The sequence below is a fragment of the Lissotriton helveticus genome, chromosome 2_1, assembly GCF_964261635.1.
Source record: "Lissotriton helveticus chromosome 2_1, aLisHel1.1, whole genome shotgun sequence".
Lineage (NCBI taxonomy): Eukaryota > Metazoa > Chordata > Amphibia > Caudata > Salamandridae > Lissotriton > Lissotriton helveticus.
In genome coordinates this window covers 1,685,288,264-1,685,309,946 of record NC_136059.1, presented here as the reverse complement: position 1 = coordinate 1,685,309,946, position 21,683 = coordinate 1,685,288,264, and the positions used below count along the sequence as shown (strand labels likewise).

General features: G+C 48.1%; 1 protein-coding gene across 1 annotated transcript in view; it reads right to left on the bottom strand.

Moving 5' to 3' along the window:
- Nucleotides 1-5,550: 5,550 nt before the first annotated feature.
- LOC144819903 (uncharacterized) overlaps nt 5,551-21,683 on the bottom strand; it is a 75,256-nt gene continuing 59,123 nt past the window's right edge. The window contains exons 4-5 of the mRNA XM_078677611.1: nt 6,161-6,241; nt 5,551-5,803 (exon numbers count right to left, since the gene is read on the bottom strand). Of these exons, the coding sequence (XP_078533737.1) occupies nt 5,712-5,803; nt 6,161-6,241 (173 nt within the window). The 3' untranslated portion in view covers nt 5,551-5,711. The remainder of the gene's footprint in view (nt 5,804-6,160; nt 6,242-21,683) is intronic.

Sequence of the window (21,683 nt, the reverse complement as noted above, 5' to 3'; positions counted from 1 at the left end):
CAGACTGTTTGAATATTCAAGGAATGATAATTTTTCCTGTTTCTGAAAATGTATTCATTGGCAGAAGGGGGACAAATGGGAACATGAGTTCCATCAACACATCCTAATACATGTGGAAAATGTGCTATGTTATAGAAATCTAATTTAGTCTGGAGCAACTCCTGCTGAGCTGTAGGGAATCTTATGTGATGGTTTATTCTCTGTAGCATTGCATTTAGGAAGTCTCTAAAAAATCTGGACAATGCACTCTGTGACACCCCCCCAGCAACAGCTATGACACCTTGAAAGGAGCCAGAGGCTAGTAGATGGAGACAACATAACACCTGTACATGGGTGGGTATAGCTTGAGTCCTACCTGTTTGCCTCTGCAATATGGGGTCAAGTTCAGCTATCAGATCTAAAATAGAATCTACATTGAGCCTATACTTGTCATATATGTCTGCCTGTGTCTGCCCAAACAAAGTTATGCGCAATCTAAAGATTCTTTCACTCAGTATTCTTCCCCTCCTCCCTGCTGCTCTCAAACGCAACCTACGTGCCATCACAATTGCTGCTGCCATCCTGGAAGAGTTCCAGAGGGTCTGTGAGAGCCCTTTTATAGTTTCCTGATCAATTGCACGTTTCCTTTTTTTTAAAAAAAAATTAGCACCTGCTCACACTTCTTCTTATTTTAGGAATTCCTAATAGCGATTTCTATAAAATTCGCAAATTGCTAAATTTCATGCATACCATTTTTCGCTAATATTTTATGAAATCGTTAAAATAGCGAATTTTCAACGACTCGCAAACCCGATTGCGAGTAAATAAAGAATCGCTAACTAAATTGCGATTCCTTAACATGGCGAAAATTTGCTGCATACCAAAAACAGAAATTGCATTCGCAAACGGCTATTTTTAGCGATTCGCACTGTTTGCGAATGCAATTTCTGTTAATGCCTGTGCCCCTAGGTGTTGGAAATGCAAACAGGAGAATCCAGCTTTTTTGCATGTTGCATGGAGCTGCCAAAGTATAACTAGCTACTGGAGGGAAGTCTTTGATACCATACAAGAAATCACTGGGGTTATATTGGAACATACACCGCTAGTGGCCCTACTGGGCTACGTTGAGGGAATTCAGCCTGTGAAACGCCGATTAATAGCTATGATGCTACTATTGACCAAACGTAGATTAGCTGTTCAGTTGGGAGTGCCCAGATGAGCATTTGGTTGCGGGATGTGGCTTACTCTCAGGAACAGCTAGCAGCGTTCTGGGACCTTATGCCCATGGCTTCACGCCGCAGGGATATTTGGGAACCCTTCACATCACGGCTTAGGGAGAGGCATGTGTTGACTGAGGCTACCATAGCGCAGGCCACAGATACTTAACAACTAATGTAATATTAGACACTGACCCGGCTCACACCACTCGTAGCTTACTGGGCGCTCACTCAAATACCAGTGGACACATTATACCCTACATCTTATAGATCCCAGTCATAAACGTAACTCTTTACAAGTGATCCTACGGTCTCCTATCCATACTACATGAGCTGTATGCCACTCTGTTCGCACTGCACTATTTGGGTTATAAAATTGCTTATGGGGTGTACTAATCTTTATGCTGTCTACAATCAACTAGTGGCAACATATGTCAGATCTATACTAGGGATTTAATGGGCACAATATATATGTTAATTGGTTATATCAACGGTGCAAATCGCGGCTGATTGTATGTCTGTAATACACGACTGATTGTATATTTTGTTTTTCATCAATAAAATTACCACAAAAAAAAATCAAAGCTTTTCCTTGTCTGGTTTGAAGCTTCAATTATGTGTTTAGTAAAGTGAGCCTTTTGTGCAATAGTCATAGGGCTTGTGGACCACTAAGTAGAAAGTATTTTTTGGTGGCTGGATTGCAATTTCCTGTGTTCTCAAATAATTACGAACAGCACAGCATTTGTTATCAACTAGTGATTGCAGACAAAATAATGGTGATGGAGATGCACTGATGCAATCTGGAACACAGGGACGTCTCCTAGATATGGAAGTGCTAAGAGAGGAGGTTAAAGAAAATCTGTTAGTGGATGAGGTTTATTAAAGGTGACTCACCTTCGGTTGATGTGAAGGCCTTTTATTCAAAGCAACACTAGTGACGTGGGTGGGATATCTTCACACATTAATAGAGTATAAAGGACGATATGCAGAAGGGAAGGTCTATTTGGGGCTCAGATTTGACAACATTATGGGCTGGCCACACCACAGAGATCTGGGGGTGTACCTTGATCCTAACACAGACAACTAAGTATGATATGAAATGTTGTTATGGATGTCAGCACCTCACAGCTCCCCACATTTCATTTTCTTTGTGGCACCACTCAGTATGCCTACAAGAGAGCCACCTCAAGGGTTCAGCTACTGATGTGTGCCCCAGACTCATTCTAAGGTGGGAGCTGTGCTGTCTAACCAGTGGGGTGTGTCTGCATTTAAAGAGCAGTGTTGTCCAAGAAGGCACTGTGGTCTTAAACATTTTGTGGCTCCATGTTCAGGGGTCAAGTTCTGCCCTTCTATGCTCCAGAGGAAAAAACTTCAGCAAGGAAGCCATCTTAGGTGTGGCCAAGAGGGGCTCCCTGCCTTGCACCAGAGAAAGTGACTTCAACAAGGCAGGCTTGGCCTGGCTATAAAAGCAGACTGCATCTGCTGGAATATGGCAGTTATTAGGAATCGAAGCCAGCGGTAGGTCTCTTACTTGTTCACCTGAGCCTGCTCTTGCATTCCTTCAGAAGAGTGAAAAGATAGGAGATCAGAAGCTTTATTTACAAGGAAAAGTGCTCTGGAAAAGTGGTAAGTAGAATTTCATAGACTTTGTTTTATGGCATGTTCTAAAGGTTTGGCGGATCCTCCACACCCTCCTCCCATGATAACTTTGGCTTCACCCATGGCTGTTAACTTTTGGGGACAGTTTCTTGAGGCAAATAAGTTGTTTTGAGCTAAACTTGTTCATGTTTCTTTATTTTGGAGAGAATTTTAAACTGCATTTTTGACTTAGATAGCCAGTGATGGAAATGGCTGTTAGAAACCAAAGAGACTGTTGATGATCATATGCTGAATACCCTGAACGTTTTGGGATGTTGTTTAAAAGAGGTCACAGGTAAACACTGATGTAATTGTCATAAAGTAACACATTTGAAGATTGCAAGTGTAATGATAAGAGTGTGTATTAACATTATTGTTGAGTTATAGGGTCTCCACCCTGATCCCAACAACTCACCTCTCCTCTTCTCAGCATCCCTACTCAATGGCTCAGCTCTCCTCTCCCTCTCATCCAGTAGGCTAAAGACCTCAGCCGTCCAAGGTAAGATAGTTTACTTACCTTATTAGAGTTATTAAGTGTATACTGACTGTAATCTCGAATAACTAGGTCTAACCTCTCTCCAACAATTACAGGTTAAATTCCCAGGAGTCACCTTCCTAACCCCATCCCCCTTCGTCTTGTGGTTTGCCTTCGAGTTCATCTATGTATACCACACCAAGGGAACGGCAGTGCGGGGTACCAATCTGTTCCCGAGTAAGTATACCAGGGTCATGACAACAGACTGAAGATTTTCCTAAACAGTATCCCAATGTGTTTTGTCCTAAACTAGGATGTGTGAAGCACTAAGTGCATACAATTAAAAATGTAAAAACAGTGAAAAACTTGGTAGTCAACGTAAAAAGGATGGTCTTGAATGTGCAGAAAGATACTAAATAAGAATTGACAAGGTTGTGCAAGGAAGGAATAATAGCTCCAGTAGAGGCAACACAGTGGTTAGCTCCTGTCGCGGTAGCTTGAAAGGCAAGTGGGAGTATAAGATTGTGTGAAATCTCAGTAGGTTAACTAGAGAGGTTGTAGTAGACAAGTTTTCCCTTCCAAATTTGTTAGAAAAGTTTATCTATGGTTTTGGAAGGTAGATATTATATCAGTCTTGACCTAGCATCTGCATTCCGTGAGATTAGTTGACCGAAACCCATTGGCCCAATGGTTTTCGGTGACTCCTATGGAAAATGGCTTCATGATGAGCCTTCACTTCCATCATGAGGGTGGATGAGTTTCAAGCTGTAAAATATCAAATAGTATTATATCTTTCACAATGACAAGATTCTATGTTCTGTTTCTGATTTTGAAGTAGCATACTACCCTTATCTTCAGTCTAGTGATCTTACATCTTACCCTGAAAGAACTCAGGAGCATATTATCAAGCCCATTATCGCCGCTTTAGCAGCCGTTTTCAGCCGAAAAGCGGCAATAATGACATCGCACTATCAGCAAGGACACGCTAGTGCATGTTTCCTTGTCTTAGCACCGGTTTTCCTTACGCCTTGCATCGCATCTCTAATGAGATGCAAAGTAGGCGTTCCCTAACTAAACTACATTAAAAATATCGCTATCTGTCCTTCGCGGTATTTACAAGCCTACCCAGGACACCCATTGCGATATTGAAAGCTGCGCTAACCGCGGTTATCGCCGGTTATTTACGTCTGTATAAATCCTGACTAACCTATATTTGACATGGGAGGTGGATTGAACGGCTAAATCCACTTATCCCCATCACTAAGGATTCCTCTATCGCTGCAGGATTATCGCTGGATTCCTAGCGATAATCATGCATTTTGCGGCTATCGCCGGATTTTACATCGCTGTGGAGATAAGCGTTGTAAATAATGCGGTATCTAGGCGATCTAATCCAGCGATAGCTGGCGTTAAACAAAAGCACGCTCTGCGATATTTATCGCAGTTCATTGCTGTTATGCCCCAAAATCTGTCAGCCACTGAGCCCATGGTTTTTAATCAAAAGTTTTTTTTCATTTGGCAGAGCAAAGCAATATCTATTGGTCACTGAGCCTCAGAGAGATAAGTACACCCTCCAGTATTTTATGCTTTTTTCGTTTTGTCCTTTTTTTCTGCTACCTAATCCTCCTGTAATTCTCCCTTCTTAAGGCACTTGATAATGTTAATTAATGTTTTGAAGACTTATACAAAAGAAACAGAAAAATATTTCTTGCGCAAACCCCAACTGGATCCAGCGGCGAGCCGGAACTCACAACGCTGCTATTTGCTCAAACCCCAACTGCATCCAGCAACGGGCCGGAACTCACAACGCTGTTATTCTATTAGAAACAAATCAGCATTGCATCCCTATAATTGATAGCTGTCACATCTAATTAACAGCGAACCAAATAGAGGTGTAGCTATCACCAGAGCAGCAGGTGCAGTGGCACCAGGACCTAGAGATGTTGGAAGCCCACCGTACCAGAATCCTGTCTGCCTTTTTCAAAGCAAAACAAAGGTCAGAGCAGCCTATTTTTTCAGTTTTTCTGTTTAGGGCATTTTGACAACCTTGTTTCCCTTTGACAGTAAAATAACAGTGGCTCTTAGTACCAGACTTCACATGCTCCCATGTGGTGGCTTCAGCGGATGGCAGCATAATCTATAGTAGCATAATCTATAGTACTAAAGGTTGGCTGTTCATTTTATTAATATTTATATGAAAATATTACAAGCACTTGTACATACTTTTCAAGGAATTGCACACGATCTCCTTCAAGAAAGTTCAAACGTCTTAAAATATTATAAATAGATACATAGGTTAGCAAGAGTTGGTCTGAAGTGCACTACACAGTTGATATTGCGTTTATTTACATGCTGTGCAGTTCGGATTATGACAAAAACAGAATGAAGGGCACTGTTGTTTTCTAGAAATGGCCGTCGATGTTGAAGCACTTGGTAGCACAATTTCTGAAGCGAAGTACGCAGCACATCTCTGCGACTTCCCTTTTCATTACACCTGCACAATGAAGACAAAAAAACAGGTTTAACCTTACTCAACCGGATTCTGCTTGTGTCATCACAGAACAGAAGTGCTCAAATGTAGTAAATAATATTAAAACATCCCATGTTACATGTAGCCAATTAAGTGTAACACCAGGCCTGTTAGAGATTTTTGCAGGCCTGAGTCAAAAACTTGATGCATGGTCACAGTAGATGTTTCTTCCATTTTTGTTAGGTGACATGAGCATTTGATTCAAAATATTGAAAAACACAAGCCCTCCATGGAAAGACAAAACCAGACAGCTCCAGAATTTGACACACTCTAGTAATACAGTCAATTAAGCAGTGAAAGTAGAATATTTTCAGTTCTTACTTGCTTGATGGAAGTCAGTCTTAGTGATATGGATTTTCGTACATCCCTCCAATTCAGGAAAACATCCTTTGCTTACACATTCTGTGAAAAGAGATCAGACTGATGCTATTATCTTTTAGATTTGTTGTATTTCGGGCTGTTTTCTTGAAAGGAATGGCAACCAGGTAACGATCTTGAGATAAAAAAAAACCTTAGCCAAAACCAACCACATACACCCAAATTATAAACCAGTCATGTGACATGCAACATTGAGCATCCAAAGTTAAGATAACTCTTTTAGAGGCATATGTACCAGGAATTAACACCGCCGTAGCGAACAATTGTTGATGTTATGGCAGCTTTTTTTTAATCGCCATATTTACAAGTTGCTGCAAGGTCAGCATTAATGTGAATTTTTCACAGCGCCACTTTTGTTAGGTAGGGGTTCCAGTGTAAAAACTTCTGCAAATCACACAATGCTATATTTACAAGGTTTTCCTTGTATGTCGTTAAAAAAAGAAAAACTGCCGCTAAGTCCATTAGCAGTTTTTTAACGTCAGAAATTACTGGTCTTAAAAATGATGCAAACACACTTGGGGCCTCATTTAAGTAGTTTTCGAGCAGGACAGCGCCGCTGCACTGCAACAAAACAAAAGGGCAGGAACGTGCCCTATCAATAAGATAAGGCACATTCCTCTCTTTTTCCCCAACATTGGCGCACAATGGCTGCCAGGCACCAACGCAGGCACCCTTGCGCTATGGTGCAAGGGGGCCTCCATTTTAGGGCTGATTGATTGTGTGCAGGAAGGGACACCTTCCAGCACAAAAAGAATCTAGAAAGGGGAATTGCCTCATTCATGTGTGCTGCAGCACGGAAGAACCCCAGGAGACATACATCCCAGGTACACGCTACTTTCCGCCCAGTGCCGCCAGCTAAGTGTGCTATGATGCTAAGCCAGTACTCACCGGCAGCCCCACAGCTGTACGCTGGAAGTAGCTATTGATCTTAGCTGGGGTCAAAAAGGCTCTGTGCAATACATAGTACAAAATGAGATGGAATCTGGCATTTCTAGGAATATGGGTCCCTCAAGTATAGCCACCCATTCGCGGTCTGTGTACGGGTGAGTTAGGTCTGAGTCCAAGCAATGTCAAAGTGACGTCAACTGGTGTGCTGTGTGCGTGCGCAGTGAGCTAGCAAACCAGTTTGTGAGATGCCTCCCTGTGCCCATCACGTGTATGTATTGAATTGTGAGATGCATGTCAGGCTCCCGGAACACGTCGCCCCATAGGGTTCGCAGTGCTGTAAGTAACGAGGTACGAAGTAAAAGCTAACCTTGCAGCAGTCCAGCGTCCTCTACTAAGGCGCTGAAGTGCGCCAGCAGCCCATCTTGGTATAGGTCACCTAGGGCGTGCCCTACGCAAATAAGGGAATTCCTTTGACTCTGCGCCAGCACCATATTACAGACGCGGGCGCTGAGTCAAAGAAGCCCTCAGGAGGCGCACTTACTGTGCGTCATTTAAAAGGTGGTACACTATCAGTGCGCCCCTTGAGAGAAGCCCTCTACAGGGGGTAAAGGGGGTCCCATGGACCCCCCCAGATATCCGCTTTTTTGAAAACACGGAGCAGCTGCTCTGTTTTTTCACATGAATACGCTGCCCCCAGGGCATCGCAAGGTCGCAGCTGCCTTGGAGGCACATTAATATTGTTTGCGCCGGGCGCACCTTTTGAAAGGTACGCCGGGCGCAAACAATGATAATGTGTAATATGGTTCCCAGGGTCTGTAGGTCAACCGCCTGCCAGGAAGAAAGTTCCACACTAGTTGTGGCATGGCAGAGGTAATGCCTGCACATACGGGATTGCAGAGCACGTGAAAATCAAGCAACAGCTAAAGCATTTACCAGCCACTTCCAGCATTATTCAGGTGGGCACCCCACCTCTTTTAACGGGATGAAAGAATGCCAGGACTGACAGTGCATCAATGCTGGCGAAAGCACAGCTGTGTTCTCAAGATGTAGTCCACTGACCCATCTGGACACCCACTGGAATTGCGCTACCAGGGAGTAGTGCTCCATATTAGGTACTGCGATGCCTCCCTGACCAACTGGTAAATATAGCTTGGTCAGTGCAACCCTGCACCTCGATCCATTCCATACGAACTCGTGCATGACACATTAGAAGGAGTGGAAAAAGGGAGGCTGAATATACACTGGCAATTTAGTGAAGAAATACACTAACCGTGGCAGCACCACCATTTTAAGTTGCGCTGTGCGGCCCATGATAGTCAGGGGCAGATTTCGCCAGACTTGACGGCTGCTATCACCCACGAGATGTTCCCCTCTCGTAGGTCAACTGACTGGTAATATACACATACTTCAAGGTTCCGAAAGATAGTGGGCTGGCACTTCACAGGTATATTGTTAATGACCAGTGTGGGCTGGGGCAAACCTGATTGAATGGGTACAAGCAAGATTTCTCCCAATTCGCTCTGAGACCAGAGATGGATGCAAAATCATTAAGGATCTGCGCCAAGTCAACAGGCGTTCCCCTTAGGTACCGGATGTACAGGAGCAGGTCGTCTGCGTTCAGGGAGATCACATGAGACCCATCACCCAAGGGGATACCCCATTCCACCCCACTTTCACAAATGGCTTCTATGAGCGGCTCTGTAGTCAGGGAGAAGAGCAGAGATGACAGCGGGCACCCTTGCCTGGTACCATGACTGATGGGTACAGGGTCCGACACGAGGGTGCCTGTTTTGACCCTAGCAGAAGGAGAGGTGTATAGCAGCCGTAGTAGGCAGAGAAAATTACCCCAAGTCCGTAGCAGGACAAGGCGGCAAAATGAAACTCCAATTCCATGATATCAAATGCCTTCTCCAAGAGCACCGTACACCCAGAGTAAGGCCAACATGAGGCTGAATAGATGGCCACCCAGAAAAATCAACTCAGGTTAAGGGACGTGTTCTCGGAAGACACAAATCCGTTCTGGTCAGGGTGCACCAGATTGGGCACGAGGGGGCCCAACCAATACACCTGTATTTTGGCCAGGATTATGTAGAAAATGTTTAAAAATAAACGAGCAGTGCTTCAGGGAGAGCGCCCGGGAGGATGGAGGCTTCAAGCGAATCCTCATACAGGGCAAGCAGGCGAGGGGCCAACACAGGAGCGTATGTGTTATAATATTCTGCTGGCTACCCATCCAGAAAGGGCATCTAGCCATGGCCAGAGCTCTGACAGCCTGCCCTACTTCAAATAGTGTGATCAACTCCTCCAGTTCTGCCAGCTGTTCCGGTGTAATGGTGGGCAAGTGAGTGGATGCGAATAGCCCCGCTAGATCAGCCAGATGAACACTGCAGCAGACACATAAAGAGCAGTGTAGTGGTGAGCTCCCTTTGGCTCTTACGCTGAGTGTACAACAGCTGTCCCGAAATGTAGTGAAAGGATAGGGTACTGTGCCTGCTCCTGAGGGACCAGCCTTGCGAGCTACTGCCCCACTCGGTCTGCAGCTGCATGAGTGTGGACAGAATGTTCAGGCATTGCAATCGCTCCAGTAGGTCCATATGCTCATGTCATGCATTGGCCAAACGACGAGTACCGCTTGAGTATGTTATTGAGGCAGACTCCAGCTTTAGGAGGAAGGGCTCAATATGCATGAGAGCACCATCCATTAGTTTGTGAGCACCCCAGCAGAGTCTCACGCAGTGCCCTCTGATTGCGACTTTGAACGCTTCCCATTCCACGCCTCTGGCGGCAGCAGAACCGGCGTTTGTTTCAAAGAAGTCTGCAATGGCCGTGCCCAGTGATGCCTGAAAAGGAGGATCCTCCATCATTGCAGGTTGGAGGCGAAATGTATGCACCACCTGTTTGGTGTCTTCCCATTCCAACTGGAGAAGCTGGTGGTTGTGATCCGAATGTGTGCGCCCCAGTTAGTCTACACACGACAAACTGGGAGCAGCTCTGAAGCGCTCACAATGCGATCAATGCGGACATGGAGGTCATGCAGCGAAGAATAAAAAGAAAAGACACGTGCATCCGAATCCAACACTCTCCCGGTGCCAGCTAAGCGCCGGTGCTGCAGCTAATCTCCTAGTGCCCGGGCGTTTGAAATGGCAACTGTACGAGAAAGCATTGGAAAAGACCTGTCTAATGCCAGATCAGCATTGAAATTCCCCCCTATGAGCCATGGGATGGTGTTCCAGCAGGCTAGTGTACAGGAGATTGTGCGTAAAAAGGCTGTCTGGTCTACGTTAGGTACGTACACATTCCCGAGTAATAAACACCTCCCATCCAACCTCCCCAATATGAATATGTAGCGGTCCTCCCCATCCATCTCCGTCTCTTCCACTGTAAAGGAGACGTCCGGCCACACCCAGATAAGCACCCCCCTTGCATATGCGGAGTAATCCATTACAAATACCCAACCCCGCCATTGGCGCTGGAGCTCGTGGGCTTCAGGCAGTGTGATATGCATTTTCCTGCAATAACGCAATGTAGGTTGACCTGCACTTAAGGTGGGAATATATAGCATAGCGGCGCAATGGCGTGTGCATACCCCACACATTCCAGGTGATTATGTTAGTAACTAGCATGCACAAAATGGCACTGGCATGTAGAGGTACACGGCGAACTCAGGAGGGAGGGAGCAGAGTATCCTGTCAAAAGCCTGCAGATGTGGGCTGCACTTACAGGACAACATTGCCTGTAATATGCACATGTTAAACAATAAGGTGAGTATTGTAATACTGAACAGCATAAGAGCGGAGGGACAACATGTATCCGTCCAAACTGGCAATAACGCCTTGTGGTTGTCCAGCTATGAGGGCAGACTTCCCAGACTAACTTTCATCTCTCCGTCAATGGCACCCAGCCAGTGCACCAGAGGCCCATGCTGAATGCATCAGATATCACTGCACCACACATTCCATTTGGTAGTCAACACCTTAAATTAGGTCATCTGCTGTCTGAGGAGTCACATCCGGGGGCCGCCTGGACTCCACACCGGATGGCCACGTCGTAGTGGAGCCATTGTCGCTGGAACAACCCCCTCTGCTTCTTCACCCCGGGCCTTAGTCAGGGAAGAAAAGTACTGTGGCGTTATCCACTTTCACCTTCCCAGCTTACATACCACCCTCAGGACAGCATCACGATTCCTGTAGGAGGCGGAAGAGAAAGGGTCTGGGACCTGTCCTCGGCGGTGGATTGCTCGCCAGCACTCCCTGGGCCCGCTCCACAACAAAGAATGGGGAGTGTGCACCTGCTGCCTGCTGGCAGTACGTCACACAACCATGTCTCAGTATATGCCATTGCATCAGCTCCTTCTGCTCTCTTGGGAAGACCCACCACCCGCATGTTGTTCTGCCAGGAACAGCCCTCCACATCCTCCGCTCTTCTTTCTAGTGACTTCACACGTGCCATTAGCTCCTGTACTTCCAACTCTGCAGTCAGGGTAATAGGGTGGACTTCAGCCAGTTCTTGCTCAATGTTGCGTACCTTGTCAGTCAGCTTGCGATGATCTGCGCGCTCCAGGGTGAAGTTGGCTGTGATTTTGTCAATGCGTCCTGCAAGGGAAGTGCGTGATTGTTCGAGGGAGGTACCTTTTTTTCCAGAGCCACAAGTAGAGAGTCTAGTTTGGAGTCCAGTGTGTCAGCTGTAACTACCTCCACGACCAGTGACCCCCAGCCATTCGGTCCACCAATACGGAGGAACAGGCAGGTGTCGACGCAGCCCCTGTGCGCAGGGGGGCCATTGTTGCGCCCGACTCTCAGGCACTATGTATGACATGCAGTGCAGTTCAGTGTGGCCAGCTGGCCCCTTTCCTCCAGTCAGGTGTATGCTAGCCAGGAATCGTCGCTTGGGTGGCACCAATGGATATCCCCCATATACCCAAGAGCACACTAACAGGGGGAGAGGAAAGGCACCACCGCCTAGTTGCCTCCTCCGATCTAAAGGTAGCGACCTGATCCTGTGTTCCCCAGTGCCCCAGAGAGTAACGGCAGATTAAGCTGCGTGCCCAAGGGACTGGACCTGAACTGACTGACCCCCTGCCACCAATGGCCATATCAGCGACTAGAGCCAGTTTGCGGAGGTCCCCCAGCAGCCTGGTAGGGTGGCGAGTGCCACAGATTTACCTTAACATTCTTATTCTTTAACACAGTTTTTCGTGCACTTGTTGTAATTTTTTCCTGCAGTAGCTTACATTACGTAGCATCTGGGTCCTTAAGAAATCTGGGTCAGTTGACCATTACGGCTGAAACTTGTCGACCGCATTAGCCATAGCCAGGAGATAGTCAATATTTTTTTAAGTATGGCACTTGGATAATTCCTAATAAACATATTTTTTGTCCAAGTAGTCATTTTTAAATCTTCACACACTTGAGCACTGCACTTCACTAGAGTACATATGGTTTGAACATCCACCTTGTCATGAGCCGTTTAGGAGCATGAGGTCAGGTACCCAGCGGGGCAAGGTGGCTCACGGCTGTGGTCCTAGATCTTAATCTCCTTGAGCTCCAGATGACGAACCTCCGCCAATAAGGGTGGGCTGATGGACTCTTGAATCTAGCCAGGTGGTGGGCAAACTATTAGAATTAGGCTTCTACATTTTTGCAACATTCAGCCGTTTCCAGTTCCTTTTAGATTTGACTGGGCATCTCTCTATTAGTTGTGTAAACTGTGATTGGGGAGCAGAGGTGTTTCAGTCCATAATTAATTCCCTTGAAACCCTTATTTACATTATATTTCCGACCAATGGATATCCCCCATATACCCAAGAGCACACTAACAGGGGGAGAGGAAAGGCACCACCGCCTAGTTGCCTCCTCCGATCTAAAGGTAGCGACCTGATCCTGTGTTCCCCAGTGCCCCAGAGAGTAACGGCAGATTAAGCTGCGTGCCCAAGGGCCTGGACCTGAACTGACTGACCCCTATGACACCCTGCCACCAATGGCCATATCAGCGACTAGAGCCGGTTTGCGGAGTTCCCCCGCCCGCCTTGTGTCGTGCCCTCGGCAATGTGGGCCCGCTGCAGTGCAGGGATTGCTCAGTGCAGGGCGTGCACCACCTACAGGCACTAAGCCTGAGCCCTACACGACATCCAAGCCTCCTCCACTCCCCATCCCACCTTCTCCTCCTCTGGGCATCGACACATCGGTGCGCAGGAGGGCCTCTACTGTTCACAGCTCTAAGTTGCACCTGGCGGTCTTCTCACACAGGTCAGAAACGTGTCTCCATGAGACCTACCAGACTCCGCCACTAGGTAAGGGTGATTGCCGACGCCTCAATTTCTACAGTTGTGGCCCACAGGCTCGGGCCCAATGTGGTATGCCTCCAATGCACCCCCCACTCCCGGTTTCAGACACAGGCACAGCGAGGCCTTCCGGCCCCGGGGATTGTCCGCACTTCTAGACATCGGCCGCCATGGTGTCGAAAGGATGGCGCAATGAAAAGTGCTGCATCACTGGTTTTCCCTAGCGATGCGCCACTTTCATAAATGAGGCCCTGATTTGGCATTTCCTCTTCCCCTGGGTCTCTGGCTGGTCATTGAGGCTGTTGAGGAGCTTAGTGGGGTAGTTGACCTGTGCTGTTCCATTCTTCATTCCAATGGTTTTGTTTATTGTTTTCCTTAGAGGTGTATTTGTAAGCTCTTTTAGCCTCTAGGCGCTGAAAAGTAATGTTGGACTAACTAACGTGAATTTTTTTGCCGCTAATTGGCCAGCCATCACTTTTTTAACACCAACGTGTCTTTTTCTATCACCTTGATGATAGTGTTAGCAACAGTTTTCCCGGCCGCTAGCTGATCCTAACGCCATATTGCGACTTCTTGTAAATATCTCGCAAACGTAGCATTAGGATTTGGCTAACGACAGCTATAAAAAAAAAAAACTGCTAAACAACGTCAAAACTGCCTAGCGGCAATTCTTGTAAATATACCCCTTAGCCTTTGCTTATATCTCTGTTGCCACATATTTGTAATGGATAACCCTTTCCCTGGATAAAGTAAAGTAACAGCAGTTCAAAATGTAAAGGCTAATTTATTGATGTGTTGTAGATGTTGATGATGAAGATGTTTGCATGTACACATTATATATCTCCATGACTACTCTTGTTTTATAAGAATTGTGATGTGATGTTTTATACAGAGTTTAGAAGAGATGTGTGTGGTGTCTTGGGCCCTAGTCCACAATGCTGATAAATGATTGACACAGACACCATTAGTAGGGTACGAAAACTGGCCACAGGCACATACACTGGGGCTCCTTTTTTTGGCAGTGTTGGATGGGCATGGGAGATACTGGTAAAACACTAGATTGTGTCCAGCAGGACACAACCTTCCTCCCAGAATTTTATTAAAAACAGGAACTAAGTCCAACCTGTGGGAAGGAATTAAAAACAACTAAAAAACAACTTAAGTCTCACAGCTTCAAGAGGCAATCCACAGGATAGGGGTGGGCAGGTGCAGCTGGGAGCACCCAGCATCTCGACAAGCATCCATGATTTAACCAGGTACCTCTGGACACGAGCACAGTGCTGATGAAGTCCGGATCCCTCTGCATCACTTCAGTTGGGTGACAGTCCACCTATGTGATGTTGATCAGTCCAGCGGCTTCTCGCTGTGATGCAGTTAGTGATTTACAGCTCAAACTTGGTACATCAGGAGTGTCTGTAGAGTCCGTTGTGAGCGCTTGACAATAGTGTTACTTGATCCATTGAAGAAAGTCTTGGCATGCTGGGACCTGTTGAGGTCTCCGTTACATGGCCTAGCTACCTCCTGAAATCCATTGGTGGGGCAAAGTCAAGTCCATCCCTCACACTTGGGGCAGGCCCCTTGGTTGAGTTGCCAAGGGACTGCCTGTGGGCTGCACCCGGACTATTTTTTTGTTAATTTCGAGAGAGTTGCCTCCAAAGCCACATGGCCTCAAGAAAGATGGGAACAGTACATAGCACCTTTACTATCAGGCGAATTACAGGCCGCCTACCAGGTTGCCAACCCAGCCGGGGTTACTAGTTACACAGACATAAAATAGGCTATACTAGAGAGGCTAGGCTGTGGCCAGGTGTACTATCGCTCCAAGTTTAGAAGAGAGAAATGGACAGCAGGGGACAATCCCAGGGCCTTATACTACAGAATTAGGGAACTAGTTAACTGCTGGCTACAGCCTACGGTATCCTCTGTGGATGAGCTCACGGAAAAGGTGCACCTTGAACAATATTTAGAGGCCCTACTGCTCAGCACTAGAGCTTGGATAAAACAGCACCCTAACCTAACGGTTACCCTTGCAGTAGATTTGGCTTCTGCATACCACTGTTCTCCTGAGTTTAAGGCTGTTGGACCCGTCTGCTTCTGAGAGTCCCCTCACCAATATGATTTCTTTTGTTCCCCTGAACCTCCCAAAATTTGCCGCTTTTTATTTGTCTACCAGGACCTTTTTGTGTGTTGTTTCATGGGGCTAGGTGTTCCTTGACACCCAGTTGCTCACAAGGTTTCTGGCACCTATGTACAAGGCGCCTGGCGAAACCTGTGGACATGAAAACTGAGGTTGGCAACCTGTGTGTGTTTAACCTTAAAATTGTGGACACATATTTCCCTCATGTGAGTGACTCCCATTGGAGCCTCCTTGAACCCTGACCTTTTGAGGTTTTGGCGCCCTTTCTGGTTGGCGCGCTTTCCTGACAGGAATTTAATAACTTTCCTCAGGTACACAAAATGGCTGCTCCAGAGCCCCAGTACGGTGGCTCTGAGTGACCAAAAGACACCTCAAAAGTGCCATGCCATTGACACAGCCAGGGAAGGTTCTAGAACCTTCTGGCTCGTGCCAGTACCTCAGGGCACTGGCTATATAAAGCCCAGTCCCTGGCGGCCATTTTAGATGTAATTCAGATTCCAGACTTGACACCAGAGTGACACCTGCCCTGCTGACCCCTGAGGTGGCTGAGAGCACAGGCAGTAGAGTGGCAAGGGTTAATAGCCTGATTCCTGACTGGCGTTCCAGTCAGGCGTGTTCCAGTAACCTTGCGCCTACAGCGCCTGCCCAGCTAGTGCCTCATTGCCCCAAAAGACTGTGGCCAAGTTTATGTGCCTCCCCCCCCTGTGGTATATAAATAAATAATACCGGATCTAGGTTTTACTGGACATAGTAATAACAGATAGCTCAATAAATAAGAGTCAAGATTCGAGGTAGTAGGAGTTTGCAGGTTTAATACAGCATAAAGGACAGGAACAGGACAACCTGCACATGAATAGGATGGCAGAGCCCGACAGGGGGGCAGGATTGGACTGGTGTGGCCCGGCAGCTGCCGGGGCTGGATCTGGGATGAGCGCGCTAACATTTAATAACAGTACACAAGCATATATACTAAAACAGTTGCATTACAATGAATACAGTAGGCGGAGCAGTGGGTGTGGTCAATAGCAGTCGCGAAAGATAAGGGTGAAAGTAGGTGTAACAGGAGGCGTATACATAGACATGTGATGTAAACGTAACAGAATATGTCATAAATGGGGCGGAAACATGGAGGGGGCTACCTAAGGAGCCGGGACCTCTAACCTAATGGTGCGCGCAAACTGACAATGACGTGTTACTAGGAGAAGCTGGGGGCTATGAACTCTGTGCTAGGAGCAGAGACTGAAGTCTGGAGAGTCAGGGCAACATGTACCTACCACTATCTAGTATCTGATGTTTAGAGAACATGTTGATAGAATCCAAAAGTTATCGGGGTAAAGGCTAACAGACTCTAAGACTGGTGCATGCATTATTCTACATGTAGTGCGTGATGTGGAATATTAAATGACCATTAATACAGTATTTCTCTTACATGGAGACGTAAAGGCTAGACTGTGACGGAAACTATTGATGCGATTCAGTAGCTTAGGAATGCAGAGAAGGAGGGCTGGACTGATAACTAGAATCATAACATACTCTTGGCAGACTCAGAGGCAGAGCCAGGCCGAGCCGGGCACTGCGAGGCAGGAAGTAAGTGAAGGGTCGAGGATACAGGTGGGGGCTGTATCGCTCCTCAGCGAGGATTCAGGAGACAGGAGCTGAATCTGGTGTCCGGGCCCTTTTGAGGCCTAGAAACGGGGACTTTACAATGAAATAACGTGCACACTGAGAAACGTGGCAACGTAACTTTACATAGGCCTAATACTCGTAGCTTTCACGAGAACTGGGAACTGGCATACTAGGGATGGACACAACTGTAATTGCGTCTTTAATCAAACATGGGGGATGCATATGCATATTAATCATGCACACATAACATAAGATGGAGGACACGTAGGGACACAGAACATGGCAAAATTTACTTTTCCACACCCCCCGGTGGCGAAATCGTGAAGAAAAGTCGAGTCGCGACCTTCCACAGTGCCCCCTTCGTGAATAGCGCCTATCGCGGGGGACTCGGACGTCTCCGAGCCCCACCGGCGTTGCGCGCTTCCTGGTTGTGCAGTGATCGAAGGTGAGGTGGTGCGCCGGGGCGGGGAGAGGCCGGCCTTCAGTGGGTGGGATTAGTGTCCCTGCCCTTTTCCAGAGACCCGGGAAACTGTTGCCGTGGGCGGGACCAGCCCCCGTATGAGGAAGTCGGAGGGAGGTCCGTGAAGCCCCTGAGAACCCTGATGCTGGCGTAGGAAGTGCTGTGCCCCAACTGAATCGCTATTCGATTGCAGCCGTAGTGAGGTGGGTCGTTTCCCCTGGAGGGGTGCCGCGTTATCAAGGAACTGTGCACCGGCGTTGATTTGAGCGAGCGCTGAGACTGAGTGACCCCGCTGGCAGCCGTTCGTTCGTCTACTGACTTCGAACTGTGCTACCCTGGTGCCTGCGATATTGCCGTAGGCTCAAGTAAACCACACCGGCAAGCGGACATCCTTCCCCGGTGGCAGCGGAGGGCCAAATGTCATATTTACCGTGTTTCCTTGTCTTTAGGTACACGCGCATGGGCCCCGCGTGAACATAAAAGAGTCCCCAGTGCACCGTAAATCCAGAGAAGCCCGCATGTATTCCCCATGATTCCACAAGTACTATTATCCTTTTCAAAGTGGGTTTATCTTGCAAATGTAAACTTCCTGAATTATTTAATTGGTGGCAGCGATACCAGAATGAAATTGTGGTTATGCATTTAAATGAACCAGATTTTATTTTTCCATGTATTGGTGATATATAAACCTGATATTCATTTTATTTATTGATAGAGCTATTCCTAATATTTATGCAACACCAGTGTTCCTGAAGTCCTATTTACTGTATTTATTCTCAACCTGAATCCCAGAGTGCTGTAACAAATGAAATGTGAATGTGCTTCCCCATTTGATCCCTATTTACAGCAGAGAACTTTTATATAAAGGAATCGTACTCTTCTACAGCAGTGGTGTGGTGTCCTTCTTTTTGGTGTGACTGTGCAGGGGGTTATTATTGGGTCAGAGCCGGCTTAGCCCTACAGCCTTCACTGCCTTGACACTTGAGCCAAGCTACCCCCTTTGTGCTGGGCTTGCCCATCGCAGGTCCAACATAAAATTGGTGCTCAGCGGTTGGGATTGCGAGCCGTGCTTGTTCTGTACCCCATAATAATTCAGTGTGCGTCACAGGTACACACCCGGAGTTTTCTCCCAGCGGCCCTCTGATTTAACATTTTGTTTTTTCCAAATTCTCTTCTGGAGGTGGGTGGAGGTGACCCTCAGAGTCTCATATCCTTATAACCTACTTCGTGGTGGTTGTCCACACTTTTCACTGACAAGATGGAATTCGAAATGTCAGAGCTGGAGACCTATACTGTGGCACAGCTCAAGGATTTCTGTCAGGAAAGGGGAGTGTTCGTTAGGCGAGGGGCCAAAAGAGAGGAGCTCCGTACTAGTCTGCGAGCCTGGGTGGAAGCACACCCGGAGGGAACGGTAGAGGAGGAGGAGTCAGACAGAGGTACTGTCATTGAGGGAACTGCGGAATGTCCCCTGGGGGTGGGTGAGATGTCAATCAGCCCCAAGGTAGCCTCACGGGAGGGCAGCAGTGTATCCTCAAGAGGGTTCTCAGAGACCGAGTTAGCCGACAGGAGAGAGAGAGACAGTTCAGATGGGAGTTGGCAACGCTGGAGATGGAAGATAGGAGAGAGAGAGAAGGGAGGAGGATGGAACATGAGCTCAAGCTATGAGAGCTCGACCTCCAGGCCCGTAACATCACTCCGGGGGGTGTCGAGTCAAAGGAATTTGTCAGGGAGCCCAGGCCTCATTTACCCAAGGACGTGGTCGCCAGTTATACCGCTGGAGACGACATAGCCAAGTGGCTGACCGCCTATGAGGTCTCCTTAAGAGCCCATGGGATCCATGAGAAGCATTGGGGTGGTGGATTATACCGGTACATGCCTCCGACAGTTAGGGATGCCCTATTGGCCCTAGACCGGGAGGAGCAGGTAGATTACCCCGCCATGAAGGTGGCGCTCATCAGAAAGTTTGGGTTGACCCCAGAGAAATACCGGCAGAGGTTTAGGGGCAGCCACAAACTGAGCTCACAGAATTGGGTTGACTTCCTGGATTATGCCAAGAAAGCCCTAGATGGGTGGGTCCAAGGTAGTAAGGTGGAAGACTATCGAGGGTTGTACGACCTAATACTCAAGGAACATCTACTCGAGAAATGTCTTCCCGAGCTGAGGCAACACCTGGTAGACAGCAAACATACTTGCCCCCGTAAGCTTGCTGAGGAGGCGGACATTTGGATAAGTACCCGAGTGTCCACGAGGGGGACGGGAGGAGATTCTCAGAAGTCCGGACAGGGCGCTCCCCAGAAGAAAGAGGGGGGAGATAACAAGAAAAAGGAGTTCTCCAAAGGCCCCCAAAATAATTTTAAGGGGAAAAGTTCCTTTCCCAACTCTAAGGCTAACCCGCTAAAGAACCCTAATCCTGGCCAGAGTCAGCAGCCAAGGGTTGTCCATTGCTTTGAGTGCGGTGGTGTTGGACATTATAAAGGAGACGTGAACTGCCCAAAGAGACCACCCCTCCCACTGGAGGAAAAGCCCCGGGAGTCGCTAGTGTAGTGCTCGGGGAGGAGATGCCCTTAGTTAAGGGGGGGGAGTGGGCGGGTGTCACCTTAGTGTCCCTGGGTGATCGGGAGATGGTTCCAAAGATCCAGGTGCCCTCAAATACTACCAAGTATGGGCAGTGGGTCACCATCAACGGCCATAGAGGGGAAGCTCTGAGAGATACAGGAGCCAGTATGACTATGGTAAGGAGTCATCTGGTTTCTTCAGAGCAGGTGATTCCAGGCGTACTTCACCCAGCCGCGATGGCCGACGGCAGAATGTGCCACTATCCCGTGGCCGAGGTTCCCTTTGAGTGGGGAGGGGTTGCAAGTTCACTTCGAGTTGCCGTAAGCCCTGCCGTGCCAGTCGACTGTCTACTGGGCAATGATATGGAGCACAATGCTTGGAAGGAGGTGGAATACCGGACTCATTCTGAGATGCTGGGTACACCTGATTGGGCCTGTGTGAGTACCAGGTCTGCGGCTGCTCGGGAGGAGAAGTCGCATGGGTTGGAGCCTGGAACAATGGCCCACCCAGCTGCTGATGAGGGAGCATCTCGAGGACAGGAGGAGCCTGCCTCGATGTCCGTGCCCCGTGAGACGGATAGGCCACCTGTGGAGGTGGACCCGGAGTCCGCGGAGGAGGATATGGGTCTGATGGAGGACCTACCTATCCCCGCTGAGTGGCGAGTGGAGGGAGGACCGTCCAGGGAGGAACTAAGCAAGGGACAGAGGGAATGTCCCACCCTCGAGGGTCTGAGGCAACAGGCTGAAGCCCAGGCAGCAGGTAACGAGTCTGGGAACCATCGTGTTTACTGGGAGGAAGGTCTCCTCTACAGTGAACCCAGGGCGCCAGTGCACGGACTGTCACGGGCCCTGGTAGTCCCACAGTGTTACCGAGCCTTCCTATTAGAGTTGGCTCATGAGATTCCCTTGGCAGGACACTTGGGTCAGGACAAGACCTTTGCCCGGCTTGTCCCCCACTTTTATTGGCCTCGAATGAGGGTGGCGTCCGACACATACTGTCGGTCGTGCGTGTCATGCCAAGCCAGTGGGAAAACAGGGATGAAGCTGAAGGCTCCCCTGGAACCACTTCCCGTCGTTGGCACCCCCTTTGAAAGGGTGGGCATCGACATTGCCGGGCCCCTAGATCCACCGACATCATCCGGTCACAGGTTTATCCTGGTACTGGTGGATCACGCCACAAGGTATCCAGAGGCAGTTCCTCTGAGAACCATTACTGCACCGGTAGTGGCGAAGGCCCTGATGGGGATCTTTACCCGAGTGGGATTCCCCAAAGAAGTTGTGTCTGACAGGGGGACCAACTTCATGTCAGCGTATATGCGGGCAATGTGGAAGGAGTGTGGAGTGACCTACCGGTTCACCACTCCTTATCACCCACAGGCCAATGGCCTCGTGGAGAGGTTCAACCAAACCTTAAAGGGTATGATCAGAAGTCTACCCGAAAGCCTGCGGAGGAAATGGGACGTCCTCCTACCCTGTTTGCTCTTTTCCTACAGGGAAGTGCCACAGAAGGGAGTGGGCTT